At 41.7% G+C, this 16,743-nt stretch overlaps 1 protein-coding gene across 3 annotated transcripts; it reads left to right on the top strand.

Moving 5' to 3' along the window:
• Positions 1-12,283: 12,283 nt before the first annotated feature.
• Positions 12,284-16,570, top strand: LOC110505186 (ubiquitin-conjugating enzyme E2 A). 3 transcript variants are annotated; one of them, XM_021584225.2, is made up of 7 exons: positions 12,284-12,517; positions 12,871-12,914; positions 13,211-13,291; positions 13,549-13,574; positions 14,814-14,903; positions 15,063-15,151; positions 15,329-16,570. In XM_021584225.2, exons 2-7 carry the CDS (start codon positions 12,871-12,873, stop codon positions 15,497-15,499), a joined length of 501 nt encoding a protein of 166 aa, XP_021439900.1. In that variant the 5' UTR covers positions 12,284-12,517; the 3' UTR covers positions 15,500-16,570. The 3 variants fall into 3 exon arrangements, with proteins under 3 accessions (XP_021439900.1, XP_021439898.1, XP_021439901.1); XM_021584223.2 differs by having other exon boundaries at positions 12,620-12,914; XM_021584226.2 differs by having other exon boundaries at positions 12,295-12,517; positions 15,346-16,570.
• Positions 16,571-16,743: the final 173 nt, after the last annotated feature.

Here is a 16,743-nt window from a genome sequence, read left to right as displayed (position 1 = left end):
GTTACCTCATCGCCTACACTGCCATTGGATGTCACAAAACTACCAAACGTTCTATTCGACAAAACCCATGCAGCCATGTTAGAAGTTCCTGCAGCCGTGTTACAAATTCAAACACTGTGTGATGTTCTATTGTAGGCTATAGACCATACTCTTGATTAGACTGACAGGCTTTAAATTCCCCCATCCAAACAGCCTACACTTTCTATCACTGATTTGAACTTGTAACGTGGTAGGAAGGGAGTGGTTTGTGACACACAAGAGCAACCGCAGGTTAACTATATATCTGATTGAATTGAGACCTTCATTTTAGAAACAAGACCAAAAGGGCTTGAGTACAGCACAGTCTATATGGAAACTAGTGATGAGTTGCTACTTATCAAACCACTCAAGTTTTTTGCATGGGTGGAGTTGGCTGGCAGCAGACTGAGCTGTGGGTGAAACAGGCCAGATACTGGTGGCAGCAGACTTGGCACTGAAGGAAGCAGGTTGGACTGTAGAGGGAGCAGCCTGGGTGGGAATGTCAGCAGTGAAGTCAGCAGTGGTGGTGGTGGTGGTGGTGATGAAGCATACCATCTGTGGGGTCCATTACATACTCCTCAAAATGAGTCTCCGGGTCAGAGTTCATGTGCTGCATGGCCTTCCCAGTCTTCATCATATCAAAACACTGACTCATAGTTTGGTTTCTGACATGTTTCAATATAGGTAATTATATTAGTTAAGAAGATTAGTTAAGAAATGACAGATTAGTTAAGAAATGACAGTGTTATGTAATGTAGTTTACGAAAAGTTTAATCGGGAAAGCTCATCTGAATGCACGTTTAACTTCATCAAGCAGCTTAATATAGTTCACTCTGTTTCCAATTATACGGGCATAGTGGGAATGAAAACAATGTATCATCAGCATAGTGTCCCGTTCTTCTCCTCTTCATACCATTCTTGTGCTGAATGTCATTCACCTGCAGTGTATTTGGAAAGTATTCAGACCAATTTCCTTTTTCAATATTTTGTTAAGTTACAGCCTTATTCTAAAATTGATAAAAACATATTTTTCCCTCACAATAACCCATAATGACAAAGCGAAAACAGGGTTTGTAGAAATTTTTGCTAATTTATAAAGAAGTAAAAACAGAAATATTTACATAAGTACTTAGATCCTTTGCTATGAGCCTCAGGTGCATCCTGTTTCCATTGATCATCCTTGAGATGCTTCTACAACTTGATTGCAGTCCGCCTGTGGTAAATTAAATTGATTTGACATGATTTGGAAAGGCACACACCTGTCTATATACAGTCCCACAGTTGACAGTGCATGTCAGAGCAAAAGCCAAGCCATGAGGTCGAAGGAATTGTCCTTAGAGCTGAGAGACAGGATTGTGTCAAGGCACAGATCTGGGTAAGGGTACCAAAAAATGTCTGCAGCATTGAAGGTCCCCAAGAACACAGTGGCATCCATCATTCTTAAATGGAAGAGGTTTGGAACCACCAAGAAGTTTGGAAACACCTCTTCCTGGAGCTGGCCGCCCAGCCAAACTGAGCAATCAGGGGAGAAGATCCTTGGTCAGGGAGGTGACCAAGAACCCGATGGTCACTCTGATAGAGCTCCAGTTCCTCTGTGGAGATGAGAGAACCTTCCAGAAGGACAACCATCTCTGCAGCACTCCACCAATCAAACCTTTATGGTAGAGTGGCCAGACGGAAGCCACTCCTCAGTAAAAAGGCACATGACAGCCCACTTGGAGTTTGCCAAAAAGCACCTAAAGGACTCTCAGATCATGAGAAACAATATTCTCTTGTCCGATGAAACCAATGTTGAACTCTTTGGCCTGAATGCCAAGGGTCACGTCTGGAGGAAACCTGGCACCCTCCCTACGAAGAAGCATGGTGGTGGCAGCATCATTCTGTGGTGATGTTTTTCAGCACAAGGATCGAAGGAGATCCTTGATGAAAACCTGCTCCAGAGTGCTCAGGACCTCAGACTGGGGGAGAAGGTTCACCTTCCAACAGGACAATGACCCTAAGCACACAACCAAGACAATGCAGGAGTGACTTCGGGACAAGTTTTTGAATGTCCTTGAGTGGGCCAGCCAGAGCCCAGACTTGAACCTGATTGAACATCTCTGGAGAGACCTGAAAATAGCTGTGCAGCGACAATCCCCATCCAACCTGACAGAGCTTGAAATAATCTGCAAAGAAGACTGGGAGAAACTCCCCAAATACAGGTGTGCCAGGCTTGTAGAATCTTTCCCAGGAAGACTCGAGGTTGGCTAACATTTCCAAAAACCTTTCTTTGCTTTGTCATTATGGGGTATTGTGTGTAGATTGAGAAACAAAAAATATATATTTTATCCATTTCAGAATAAGGCTTTAAAACCTCTACAGGACTAACGTGTGCTAATGTGATTAGCATGACATTGTATGTAACAAGAACATATGGGCAGAAAGCTTAAATTCGTGTTAATCTGACTGCACTGTCCAATTTACAGTAGCTGTTACAGTGAAATAATACCATACTATTGTTTGAGGAGAGTGCACAGTTATAAACTTGGAAATGTATCAATAAACCAATTAGGCACATCTGCGCAGACTTGATACAACATTTTGAACAGTAATGCAATTGTTCATTGGATCAGGTTAAATGTTTGCACTTACACTGCTGCCATCTAGTGGACAAAATCTAAATTGGGCCTAGAGTCCTAAGTTATATAATGGTCTTTCTCTTGCATTTCATTATTTTTTTTTTGTTCAATGTTTTTTTCTTTGTTAATATTCTCCTACATTAATTTCACTTTTCCACAAACTTCAACATGTTTCCTTTCAAATGGTATCAATAATATGTATATCCTTGCTTCAAGTCCTGAACTACAGGCACTTAGATTTGGGTAGGCGAAATTTTCACATATATTGATGTTGGGGTGGTGCTGGCGATGATGAATATGAAGTTGAAAATAGCTTACCAGGCAGCTAAGCTAGGCAGCAACTATTGATAACAAGTTAACAGTTGCTTTTTGTATTTGTATTTATTATGGATCCCCATTAGCTGCTGACAAGGCAGCCGCTACTCTTCCTGGCTTCCAGCTAAAATAAAGTCAGTAATATACATTAAAATACACATTTTAAACGTAAAAATAATTTCACAACAGATTTCACAATACATTAAGTGTGTACACTCCGGCACTACTACAATACACAATCCAGGTGTATTTGTGTGCATAGTGTGTATATTATGTGCATTTTTATGTGTGTATTTGTACCTGTGCGTGTGACTCTCTGTTTGTAAATACCCTTGACATGAGATAATCTATAAAGTTTACTGGAATGTGGATCTGAATATAGACTACAACACCACCCTCGTTGGCATTTCTTTCTTTTCTGCAGATGTTATAACCATGTATTGCTACCACTATATAATCAAAGGTATTATCTAAGTGAGTTTCAGAGATAGTCAGTATGTGAATGTCATCTGTTACTAGCAAGTTATCGATTTCGTGAAACCTTGTTTCTTAGGCTACATACAGTGCCTTGCGAAAGTATTCGGCCCCTTTGAACTTTCCGACTTTCCTTTTATAAAGATATAAAACTGTATTTTTTTGTGAAGAATCAACAACAAGTGGGACACAATCATGAAGTGGAACGAAATTTATTGGATATTTCAAACTTTTTTAACAAATCAAAAACTGAACAATTGGGCGTGCAAAATTATTCAGCCCTCTTAAGTTAATACTTTGTAGCGCCACCTTTTGCTGCGATTACAGCTGTAAGTCGCTTGGGGTATGTCTCTATCAGTTTTGCACATCGAGAGACTGACATTTTTTCCCATTCCTCCTTGCAAAACAGCTCGAGCTCAGTGAGGTTGGATGGAGAGCATTTGTGAACAGCAGTTTTCAGTTCTTTCCACAGATTCTCGATTGGATTCAGGTCTGGACTTTGACTTGGCCATTCTAACACCTGGATATGTTTATTTTTGAACCATTCCATTGTAGATTTTGCTTTATGTTTTGGATCATTGTCTTGTTGGAAGACAAATCTCCGTCCCAGTCTCAGGTCTTTTGCAGACTCCATCAGGTTTTCTTCCAGAATGGTCCTGTATTTGGCTCCATCCATCTTCCCATCAATTTGAACCATCTTCCCTGTCCCTGCTGAAGAAAAGCAGGCCCAAACCATGATGCTGCCACCACCATGTTTGACAGTGGGGATGGTGTGTTCAGCTGTGTTGCTTTTATGCCAAACATAACGTTTTGCATTGTTGCCAAAAAGTTCAATTTTGGTTTCATCTGACCAGAGCACCTTCTTCGACATGTTTGGTGTGTCTCCCAGGTGGCTTGTGGCAAACTTTAAACGACACTTTTTATGGATATCTTTAAGAAATGGCTTTCTTCTTGCCACTCTTCCATAAAGGCCAGATTTGTACAATATACGACTGATTGTTGTCCTATGGACAGAGTCTCCCACCTCAGCTGTAGATCTCTGCAGTTCATCCAGAGTGATCATGGGCCTCTTGGCTGCATCTCTGATCAGTCTTCTCCTTGCATGAGCTGAAAGTTTAGAGGGACGGCCAGGTCTTGGTAGATTTGCAGTGGTCTGATACTCCTTCCATTTCAATATTATCGCTTGCACAGTGCTCCTTGGGATGTTTCAAGCTTGGGAAATCTTTTTGTATCCAAATCCGGCTTTAAACTTCTTCACAACAGTATCTCAGACCTGCCTGGTGTATTCCTTGTTCTTCATGATGCTCTCTGCGCTTTTAACGGACCTCTGAGACTATCACAGTGCAGGTGCATTTATACGGAGACTTGATTACACACAGGTGGATTGTATTTATCATCATTAGTCATTTAGGTCAACATTGGATCATTCAGATATCCTCACTGAACTTCTGGAGAGAGTTTGCTGCACTGAAAGTAAAGGGGCTGAATAATTTTGCACGCCCAATTTTTCCGTTTTTGATTTGTTAAAAAAGTTTGAAATATCCAATAAATGTCGTTCCACTTCATGATTGTGTCCCACTTGTTGTTGATTCTTCACAAAAAAATACAGTTTTATATCTTTATGTTTGAAGCTTGAAATGTGGCAAAAGGTCTCAAAGTTCAAGAGGGCCGAATACTTTCGCAAGGCACTGTATGTTAATATATATCACTTTTCTGGGATGGTTGATTATTTTGATTGTTTTACTGAGTGGCTTATCATAAGTAGTAAGACAGTGATATTTCTGTTTGAGCTGATAGTGCAGGGTGAGCTGCACACAGCGAACTTCCTACTAGGGCACACCGCCTCAGTGCTAACAGTATAACTCTGGTTCAAAGACACATGATACAATAGGGTCGACAGAGACATTCAGGGGACTTAGAGGGACATCAATTAGGTTACTTACATTATGACTTCCAATGCTCCTGGGACAATGTACATTTGCTGCAGCTCTACGACAACTTAGCGACAAAATGGTAGGGATTATCCGAGCAGGGCTTGGGTCATTGATAAGTCATTGTCTCAACGCAGCCTTGAAATGCGTTGAGTCCATGAGCCAAGATGATTTGGATGGACTCCGTCATTCCTGTAGAGCATATAAAAGTTATGCAACAGAGCTACAGTAATCCTTTAGCCAGATGTGTAATTCCAGTAGCCTGCTGAATCTCTCAAAGCCACGGACCAATGATGGTACTGGGCCTGAAATAATTGGCCGCTTTTGTCACGTGTGCTCCCTCTCCGGCCTCTAGGTCACCAGGCTGCTCATTATGGCGCACACCTATCACCATCGTTACGTGCACCTGCGCGTCATCAGACTCATCTGGACTCCATCACTTCCCTGATCACCTTCCCTATATATGGTACTCTTTGGTTCCTTCCCCAGGCGTTATTGTTTCTGTTTCATGTCTGTGCGTTTTGTTCGTGTTTCATGTTTTGTAATATGTTGCTTTTATTTATTAAATGCAGCGTCAGCCCCAGGCATCTGTCATAGAATGGGAGGAAGCAGCCTTGAAATGTCCTGTGCTTGTGCTCCAGGATAGCTGAGGGTTTCTGCCCCAGGAACCAAGATAATTCTCACCATAGAACTGCCGATGACGACAGCTAGTGTAAAATCTGAGGAGGTGCGGCCGCTCTTTTGCCTCGAGTGGCCTCACAGACTCCCCGTGTATCGATAGGCTGTGAGGCTGTAGAATCCATTGTAGCTGATAGAGGGCCGGAGTCTCAGACACCCTCACGGTCCGATGATGTGGGAGCTCTGAAAATCTGAAACCGAGTTAGAAGCCACCAAACAGAGAACGAAGGATGAACGAGGATGAAGGCACAGGTACCTCCAGATCCGATCTTGAAACGGAAGCGCCGAGGGATGAAGGCGAAGGATCCAAGGCGGCGAAGCTGTTTGAAGTCAAATCAAATTTTATTTGTCACATACATAGCAGATGTTAATGCGAGTGTAGCGAAATGCTTGTGCTTCTAGTTCCGACAATGCATTAATAACCAACGAGTAATCTAACCTAACAATTCCACAACTACTACCTTATACACACAAGTGTATAGGGATAAAGAATATGTACATAAAGATATATGAATGAGTGATGGTACAGAACGGCATGGGCAAGATGCAGTAGATGGTATAGAGTACAGTACATACATATGAGATGAGTAATGTAGGGTATATAAACATAAAGTGGCATAGTTCAAAGTGGCTAGTGATACATGTATTACATAAAGATGGCAAGATGCAGTAGATGATATAGAGTACAGTATATACAGTGGGGAGAACAAGTATTTGATACACTGCTGATTTTGCAGGTTTTCCTACTTACAAAGCATGTAGAGGTCTGTAATGTGTATCATAGGTACACTTCAACTGTGAGAGACGGAATCTAAAACAAAAATCCAGAAAATCACATTGTATGATTTTTAAGTAATTCATTTGCATTTTATTGCATGACATAAGTATTTGATACGTCAGAAAAGCAGAACTTAATATTTGGTACAGAAACCTTTGTTTGCAATTACAGAGATCATATGTTTCCTGTTGTTCTTGACCAGGTTTGCACACACTGCAGCAGGGATTTTGGCCCACTCCTCCATACAGACCTTCTCCAGATCCTTCAGGTTTCGGGGCTGTCGCTGGGCAATACGGACTTTCAGCTCCCTCCAAAGATTTTCTATTGAGTTCAGGTCTGGAGACAGGCTAGGCCACTCCAGGACCTTGAGATGCTTCTACGGAGCCACTCCTTAGTTGCCCTGGCTGTGTGTTTCGGGTCATTGTCATGCTGGAAGACCCAGCCACGACCCATCTTCAATGCTCTTACTGAGGGAAGGAGGTTGTTGGCCAAGATCTCGCGATACATGGCCCCATCCATCCTCCCCTCAATACGGTGCAGTCGTCCTGTCCCCTTTGCAGAAAAGCATCCCCAAAGAATGATGTTTCCACCTCCATGCTTCACGGTTGGGATGGTGTTCCTGGGGTTGTACTCATCCTTCTTCTTCCTCCAAACACGGTTTAGACCAAAAAGCTCTATTTTTGTCTCATCAGACATCATGACCTTCTCCCATTCCTCCTCTGGATCATTCAGATGGTCATTGGCAAACTTCAGATGGGCCTAGACATGCGCTGGCTTGAGCAGGGGGAACTTGCGTGCGCTGCAGGATTTTAATCAAGGACCATATCACCATATCAGGACTAGTCAAGGACCATATCACCTCCACCCTACCTGACACCCTAGACCCACTCCAATTTGCTTACCGCCCAAATAGGTCCACAGACGATGCAATCTCAACCACACTGCACACTGCCGTAACCCATCTGGACAAGAGGAATACCTATGTGAGAATGCTGTTCATCGACTACAGCTCGGCATTTAACACCATAGTGCCCTCCAAGCTCGTCATCAAGCTCGAGACCCTGGGTCTTGACCCTGCCCTGTGCAACTGGATACTGGACTTCCTGACGGGCCGCCCCCAGGTGGTGAGAGTAGGTAACAACATCTCCACCCCGCTGATCCTCAAACACTGGGGCCCCACAAGGGTGCATTCTGAGCCCTCTCCTGTACTCCCTGTTCACCCACGACTGTGTGGCCACGCACGCCTCCAACTCATTCATCAAGTTTGCGGACGACACAACAGTGGTAGGATTGATTACCAACAACGACGAGACGGCCTACAGGGAGGAGGTGAGGGCCCTCGGAGTGTGGTGTCAGGAAAATAACCTCACACTCAACGTCAACAAAACAAAGGAGATGATTGTGGACTTCAGGAAACAGCAGAGGGAACACCCCCCTATCCACATCGATGGAACAGTAGTGGAGAGGGTAGTAAGTTTTAAGTTCCTCGGCGTACACATCACAGACAAACTGAATTGGTCCACCCACACAGACAGCATCGTGAAGAAGGCGCAGCAGCGCCTCTTCAACCTCAGGAGGCTGAAGAAATTCAGCTTGTCACCAAGAGCACTCACAAACTTCTACAGATGCACAATCGAGAGCATCCTGTCGGGCTGTATCACCGCCTGGTACGGCAACTGCTCCGCCCACAACCGTAAGGCTCTCCAGAGGGTAGTGAGGTCTGCACAACGCATCACCGGGGGCAAACTACCAGCCCTCCAGGACACCTACACCACCCGATGTCACAGGAAGGCCATAAAGATCATCAAGGACAACAACCACCCGAGCCACTGCCTGTTCACCCCGCTATCATCCAGAAGGCGAGGTCAGTACAGGTGCATCAAAGCTGGGACCGAGAGACTGAAAAACAGCTTCTATCTCAAGGCTCATCTGCTAAACATGTGTATGTGACAAATAAGATTTGATTTGATTTGAATCCATGACGGCGTAGTGTGTTACTAATGGTTTTCTTTGAGACTGTGGTCTCAGCTCTCTTCAGGTCATTGACCAGGTCCTGCCGTGTAGTTCTGGGCTGATCCCTCACCTTCCTCATGATCATTGATGCCCCACGAGGTGAGATCTTACATGGATACCCAGACCGAGGGTGATTGACCGTCATCTTGAACTTCTTCCATTTTCTAATAATTGCGCCAACAGTTGTTGCCTTCTCACCAAACTGCTTGCCTATTGTCCTGTAGCCCATCCCAGCCTTGTGCAGGTCGACAATTTTGTCCCTGATGTCCTTACACAGCTCTCTGATCTTGGCCATTGTGGAGAGGTTGGAGTCTGTTCGAATAAGTGTGGACAGGTGTCTTTTATACAGGTAACGAGTTCAAACAGGTGCAGTTAATACAGGTAATGAGTGGAGAACAGGAGGGATTCTTAAAGAAAAACGAACAGGTCTGTGAGAGCCGGAATTCTTACTGGTTGGTAGGTGAAATACTTATTAATACTCAAATACTTATGTCATGCAATAAAATGCAAATGAATTACTTAAAAATCATACAATGTGATTTTCTGGATTTTTGTTTTAGATTCTGTCTCTCACAGTTGAAGTGTACCTATGATAAAAAATTACAGACCTCTACATCCTTTGTAAGTAGGAAAATCTGCAAAATCGGCAGTGTATCAAATACTTGGATTCTCCCCACTGTACATATACATACAGTGGGGCAATAAAGTATTTAGTCAGCCACCAATTGTGCAAGTTCTCCCACTTAAAAAGATGAGAGAGGCCTGTAAATTTCATCATAGGTACAGGCGCTAAAATAGAAATTGGTTTGTGACGCTCAATGCGCTGCAAGTATTGGCCTCTCCCATATCCTCATTGTTTTTTAGGGGCATATGCCGACGTGCCATCTCCTCATTGTTTTTTAGGAGCATATACCCATGTGGGTGATTGAAAGATGAAGTTAGGTCCACAGCCCGGTAGGTTGTATTAATACTGTAAAGTTGGTTGCCAACCTCTGTATTAAGTCCAAAGAAGAAAAATAAGTCTTAAGGAAGGAGGAGATATGACGAGAAACAAATTCCATTTACCGTTTTATCTGTGGATTAATTGTCGGAGTTGAGGACCTTGTGCGCGTCCAGTTTGGTCAGCATGTCCCAGTTTCCTCAGCATGTTAGCAAACAAACAGCGAATTTACACAAGCTACTGGGGAATCCACACCTGCCTACGTTTTCTTTCTCCTCTACTCCAGTAGCTGGGCGCCACTCTGGGCAGGTACAGCCAACTGGCCGGTGCTCAGCAGAGATCCCTCCCCGAATGTGTCTCCCTGGAGAATGGAGTCAGTAAGCTGCTTCTGGATGACTTGGTGGATGTTCTTGTTCTTGATCCTATCAACCAGCCATAAAGATAGGTCACTCACTGTTGAAGTCGAAAGCAGCGGCATCTGGCAATGGGGGCCTCCTTGGCGATGGGAAGCCCGGACCAGACACAGAGGAAGTCAGAACTGCAACTAGGCCATTCAGGAACATGTAGGCACTGTCATAGCGAAGTTGGCTATCTAAGCTCATGTTCAGAAACACATCATCGGGTCTAAAGGCACTAAAAGGTACTTCTTAGATATAAAGTTGCTTTTGGCGAAAATTAAAACCTCTCAGTGTCACTTTCAAGAGATTGGCATAATAACATGTTCTACTACTTAAAGAGATTCTCTGGTACTTTTGTGTACTTTTTAGCCAGTACTTCTGAAAGTAGTGCTCACAAGCAAAAAGTGGTCCCCGGACATTGCATACTACGTCACATATGTGCAGATTTTTGCTCCACGTCATTGCTCTCTCTCTTGCTTTGCTGTGTGTGCATGATGTGCCTCTTGCTAGCTGTCACTCAAATGGTGAGGGTCTGAAGCTCATTGGTTGAACTGAAATTGCTTGAGGGCTGGTCCATGTGGGGGGAAATGTAGGGAAAATGATGCAGCATAGCTTCCAGAAAAACAGTCGCTTTTAAACTAGGGATTTCATGGCTAAATGAGATAAGACAGTAATTATGCATGTATGAACTATACATTGGTTTTTAAAAAGTAGTTAGTAGTCACCAAAGTTAAAGAGCATTTGTAAAAAATCTAATATTAAAAAAAAAAAAAATCTACTATTATTATTTAACTAGGCAAGTCAGTTAAGAACAAATTCTTATTTACAATGACGACCTACACTGGCCAAACCAAACTAATTTGTGTAGTTTTTCTCTTGTTATGTCAGACACGGACAGTGATCCAATTAACCCATGTCAGCTAAAAAACATTGATTGGTAAATTACTCTAGCCAGCTATCTAAGCTTCTAGTAATCATGGCCGAACTACTGTGTGAGTCACTCACACTCAGATATCATATTAAAAACTCCAAACATTTCTCTCCACCCTATGGAAAAATATGTAGAATTGCAGGAAATCATCTGTAAAACTGCTAATTTTTCTCTCTGCCTCATGGAAAAATGAGTAGAATTGCATGAAATTAATTGTAAAATGCACAAATCTTCTGTCCATCCATGGGAAAATGTGTAGTATTGCAGCAAACTTGCTTTAAAATGGCTAAATGTTCTCTACACCCCATGGCAAAAAAAAGTCTAAAACATCATTTTTTTCTACCCACTGTCAATAGTGTTTTTCTCACAAGGTGGCTGTGATTGCATGTGTGGGTATGGATGTGGGTATACAGACTTTTACATTTGAGTCATTTCGCAGTTTCTCTTATCCAGAGCGACTTACAGGAGCAATTAGGGTTAAGTGCCTTACTCAAGGGCACATCGACCATTTTGTTTTAGAAAGTCTGACCCGGGGATTCGAACGAGCGACCTTTCGGTTACTGGCCCAACACAAGCCACTGCAGCCCCCATGATGAATTCAGATTTTTGGTGGCCCCCACCCCCATCAAAGTTGCCCATCCCTGAGCTTGAAGGTTATATAAACTGCTGCTAGCATCTCTGGCACAGCATCTTGGTCATAACCTGTCACTCAGTTCACATAATAATACCCAATAATACTCATACTCATACTTTAGAGTAGGCTAAATTAATGTGACTGCACATTTGCCACCCAGATTGATTTACAGTTTACAATAACTGTTACACACATTCTGGAATTTACCTTGCACACCCATGCCAAGGTCGTCACTAGTTATGACAGCCACAAAGTCATAATTATGGTTTAACCCGACTATTTACAATTTCTCTTCTTAAATCTGATTTTAAACCAGTGGTATTCGGGGTCACGGAGGACCTGCAGTTGGGTCACCAATATTTTGCCAAAATAATAATAATAATTATTGTATTTATTTTTAGGAACAAAAAATTAAGAAAAGGCTACACAATTTTGATAAGAGATAACCTTCAATAAATAATAGCATTTTCATTTGTTGATTTTAAAAATCCAAATGGACCTATTTTAAGGTTGTGTCATTAGATTTGGGGTGGTGTCCCCATAATTTATGTCCGAACAAATGGGTTCCCCGCTGAAAATGTTTGAATGCCACTGTTTCAAACCTACCCTTAACCACAATACAATTTTTACCGTATCCCTAAACATAACCTTAAATTAAGACCAAAAATCTAATTTTTGTTTTCATTAAATTTGACTATATAGCTCATTTTGACTTTGTGGCTGTGATAACAACCCCATGCTAAATCTGACGTAATTGTTACAGGGGAACAACAAACGTGGAGAGTGAAGGTAGCTACATTCAAACATACTTGACCATTGAAATGTGTTGTACAAATACATTTTTATGTTGAATATTCACTGATTAATATACGTAATTTTTATATTTTACAGATTCATTTAAACTAATCGAAGACAGGCAACACTCACTATGCCCTCGTATTCACCCCAATTTCACGACGTAGTGCCTAGCCCAGATCATGTCCTGCTAACGTACTCCTAGCGAGAAACAAACATATTTGGCTAGCTAGCCAAAGATTGCGGAACCCTATCTTTGGAAATATAATAATTACTGTGAAATTCGTTTGTTTTAAAACGTGTAACTTCTAACCGTATCTATACCTCTTTTTTATCAACTGAATAAGATGTCAACTCCAGCAAGACGGCGTTTAATGAGAGATTTTAAACGGTACGTGGGAAGAGTAACGTTAGTTAGGGCTAGGTGAATCTGTTCAGTTAGCTAGCTCACTTCACAGCTAGCTGGCTAAATGTTAACTTGCATCTTATCAAACGTATCTGCTACTGGGTAACTTAATTTACTAGCTAACACTTGGAGTGTTAACATAAAGATAACGTTACAGGTTAATCGTTTCAAGTTGTAGCGAACTTAAGCTAGCCATGCCAGTTAGCTCTATCGTTAGCCTATTTAATTTGCTCGCTAACTGCTAACTAATGCTAACCATCGAAAATAAACGTATTTCTCAGGCTTCAAGAGGACCCTCCTGCTGGAGTTAGTGGAGCCCCTTCTGAAAACAATATCATGGTGTGGAATGCCGTAATTTTTGGGTAAGCGATTGCACTTTAAAAGTAGTTGCTAACTAGCCAGAACAAGTAACGTTAGTTGTGTAGTACAGAAACGCCGCTACCCGCACATCAATGACATGTCAACGTGTATCCAACGTAGAGTATTATTAGCTATGAACTTCCTGTTAATTTTCAAGCAATTAACTTCTAGTACAGCTCTTAGCCGAAGCATGTAAAGTTATCAAGCTAGTTGACACAGGTGATTAGCTATATTGAAATGGTTTTCTCTCTTCCCGCAGCCCAGAGGGAACCCCTTTTGAAGATGGTAAGTAGCTAACGTTAGCTAGCTGTGTGTTGACTTTCTGTAGCTGCTACATTTTGGTGTATGTGTTTGATAACTCAAATGGAAGTGATCAGTACCATGATAATGGCTCATTAATTGGGAGAGACCTGCTAGTTGGAACAGTACATTGTAGACCAGGTGGTGTCTTATCGGAAAAGTACAGCAATCCAGCTGAATCAGCTTCTTTCACCAGTTGCATGGTTGAGCTGAGATTACTGCCTGCCAGCAAGTGAATGACGCCTGTGAATGGGTTAACCCTCGTTTGTTTTTTCAAAACCAGGGGATTGTATCTGTTTATGACATGTCAGTCAGTGAATATGCCTTATCAGACCCTAGCTCCCAAACTCTAGGTGGCATTCTGACATCTCACTACAGTTCTCAGCCATTAGCTTTGCCCACGACTGCCTCGTGAACTAGATTCCCTACACTGTTTTAACATTTAGAAAAGTCAGTAATCATTTATTGTAATACGGCTTTCAAAACATATGTCCCTTGTCTTTCATCAGCGAGAAAGAATGCTTAAAATATAAAAAGCTACACTTAGCAGTTTAGCACAGATCCATACAGCTATGTGTGCCTCCATCTGACAAAACTACACTTTCCGAGTTAAACTTACACACAGGTGTTCGACGCATGCTAGATTGCTAATTAGCACAGGTAGTCTCTTGTCTGCCATTTGTTTTCCGTAAACAAGCGCTGTAACATGGAGATATGTCTGTGTGGGAACACTAACCCTAACCCCTATCGAGGTGTGTAGGGTTCTTATGCTTCCAAAACCACGATGCATGTTAATATTCTGATTGAGCGTCAGGGATCTTTAAAAAACTACCCCCTACAGAACACCCCTTCGTCTAATGACTCTTATGTGTGATCAAGGGCTAATCAGGCCCACCAGCCACAAGTAATCCTCTGTTCTAGTGAATGTCTGTGATTGAGTTGCAGTTGTGTACATTAGGATTTTTTCTCTGTATACTAGATCATGTTCTCTGGTATTGGAATAGCTGCAAAAATGTATTGGCCAAATACAGTATGCTTATGCTATTTGGTTGCTCAAAACATTTGGCAGCAAGAACAACTTTGAATTTAAGCCATTCTGTTTTAGCTTGGTCCCAGATCCGTTTGTGCTCTTGCCAATACCAACTCCATTGTTGTCATTGTCAAGCTAACCGGTTAACCTTGTGTGATGATTTAGTGCCCACTTTATAAATTCTCTCATTTCAGGAACTTTCAAACTCACAATAGAATTCACAGAGGAATACCCTAACAAGCCTCCAACAGTGCGTTTTGTCTCCAAAATGTTTCATCCAAACGGTACGTTTTTCTTTTCTGGAAAGGAGGTGGGCACGGCATTTTAGAAACATGCTTATTGCTTACAGGATCCTTTTTATAATGGAACAGCTGAATCTTTGTCAACAAGTCAATCCACCAGTCATTGTTATGAAGAGTAAATGTATGTTTTGTATTGTGCAGTCTATGCAGATGGTAGTATATGCTTGGACATTCTTCAAAACCGCTGGAGTCCGACATACGATGTTTCTTCGATCCTAACTTCAATACAGGTATACTAAACATTCTCCAAAGATTTCCAGCGGGAAATACTCATAAATCGCTGGATTCTTTCCTTGTAAAGATCTTTTGATGTGCTTTAATTAGTCCTCAAATATCTGTGTTGTCTGATTCAATGTTAGGAACAATTTCTTTAAAAATAAAGTAAAGGAATACTGTTGTTATTAAAGTGTCTTATTGCATCCAGTCTTTACTGGATGAGCCGAATCCGAACAGCCCAGCCAACAGCCAGGCAGCTCAGCTGTACCAGGAGAACAAGCGGGAGTATGAGAAGAGGGTGTCTGCCATCGTGGAACAGAGTTGGCGTGATTGTTGACCCCCTCACCATTCACAAAGAATGAACAATATCCAGCCTCAAGTCGAAACAAAAACACAGAAGACAAATATCTCATAAAGGAAATGAAATGCACATCATGATTTAAATCTTTCTCTGCATTATGTGTGTCTGTAGTGAGGTTTGTATGTTGTTGTGGTATCACTTCATGCAGAATGCTCCTACTGGACAAGAGCACATCATTAAAGTAAATGTACGTTGTTAAATCTGGGTTACTTACAATGTAATTTTACCCCCATATTTCTATCTTGGGACAAAAAGTTATGTTCATTTGTAGTTACTTTTGTATCTTGTCATTTTAGTGGTTTTAAGTCCTCTACAGTGTGATTTGCTGTGTGGATCAACATTTTTATTTTTTTCTATTCTTTGAATGTTTGGTTTCTAGCTTCTCTCACCCATTTGCCTTTTTGAAACTTTAGTATGATATTAACTAAGAAACAATATGATGAACATGTCATGATGAACAAGTCATGGACTTCTATTCCCAACCAATGTCAATCTCAATATCATATCCTTTTTTTTTATGCACAAACCTTGTTCTTGTTGGGGCTTTGTGCCAAATGGCGCTTTCATCAATGAATGATATGCATCAGGAATCAAGTGTTTCAGAAAGGAACGTACTTGGTGCACTTTCAAAAGTCCTGTAACTGTATGTTGCAACAAAAAGAAAAAAGCTATAAGTAACTTTCCATGGACAGTTTTTATGCAAGTAAAATAATGTGTGTATATGTGTGAATATAAAAATCACGACAGCTGTGATAGAAAAGGGTGTTTCGGTGTAATTTTATAAATGCCAGATAATTTGTTCGTTTGACATGGTGTGATCTTTTTGTCGGTAAAATGAATTATGTGGGAAATGGCAGTGGCAATGCCTTTATGTGTAAATATTGATATAACCGTTACGTCAAAGTTGGAGTCGTGGTGATATGGTGTGTGTGATATTCCCACTACAACTCGGTTTATGCAGATTATTAGGCTTCAGTTGAAATAAATTCTGATTAACTTCACAGGGGGTGAAAGTGCATGTTATGAGCTTAATGCTGCTTTCCAATAAATATCGAGGGTCTTATTCTGGTGACATGATGATCGATGCTTGACTTCCAGTTGACAAATAAAAATATTCTCGATCTCGTCCATAATAATCTCATGTAGACTAGACCAAGGTTTCCCAAATTTGGCTTTGGGGCTCCCCCAAAAAACAAAATGTGCAGTGGGGGCCCCAGGACCACGTTTGGGAAACCCTGGGCTAGA

This window comes from Oncorhynchus mykiss, chromosome 31 (genome assembly GCF_013265735.2).
Source record: "Oncorhynchus mykiss isolate Arlee chromosome 31, USDA_OmykA_1.1, whole genome shotgun sequence".
NCBI classification, from domain to species: domain Eukaryota; kingdom Metazoa; phylum Chordata; class Actinopteri; order Salmoniformes; family Salmonidae; genus Oncorhynchus; species Oncorhynchus mykiss.
This window is presented reverse-complemented; position numbering and strand designations above follow the sequence as displayed.

Bases quoted from the DNA above. Each gene is read 5' to 3' on its own strand.
- LOC110505186 (XM_021584225.2), top strand. From the start codon at position 12,871: ATGTCAACTCCAGCAAGACGGCGTTTAATGAGAGATTTTAAACG. The intron at 14,904-15,062 runs GTACGTTTTTCT...TGTATTGTGCAG, and splicing joins CAAAATGTTTCATCCAAACG to TCTATGCAGATGGTAGTATA. The intron at 15,152-15,328 runs GTATACTAAACA...TTGTTATTAAAG, and splicing joins CGATCCTAACTTCAATACAG to TGTCTTATTGCATCCAGTCT.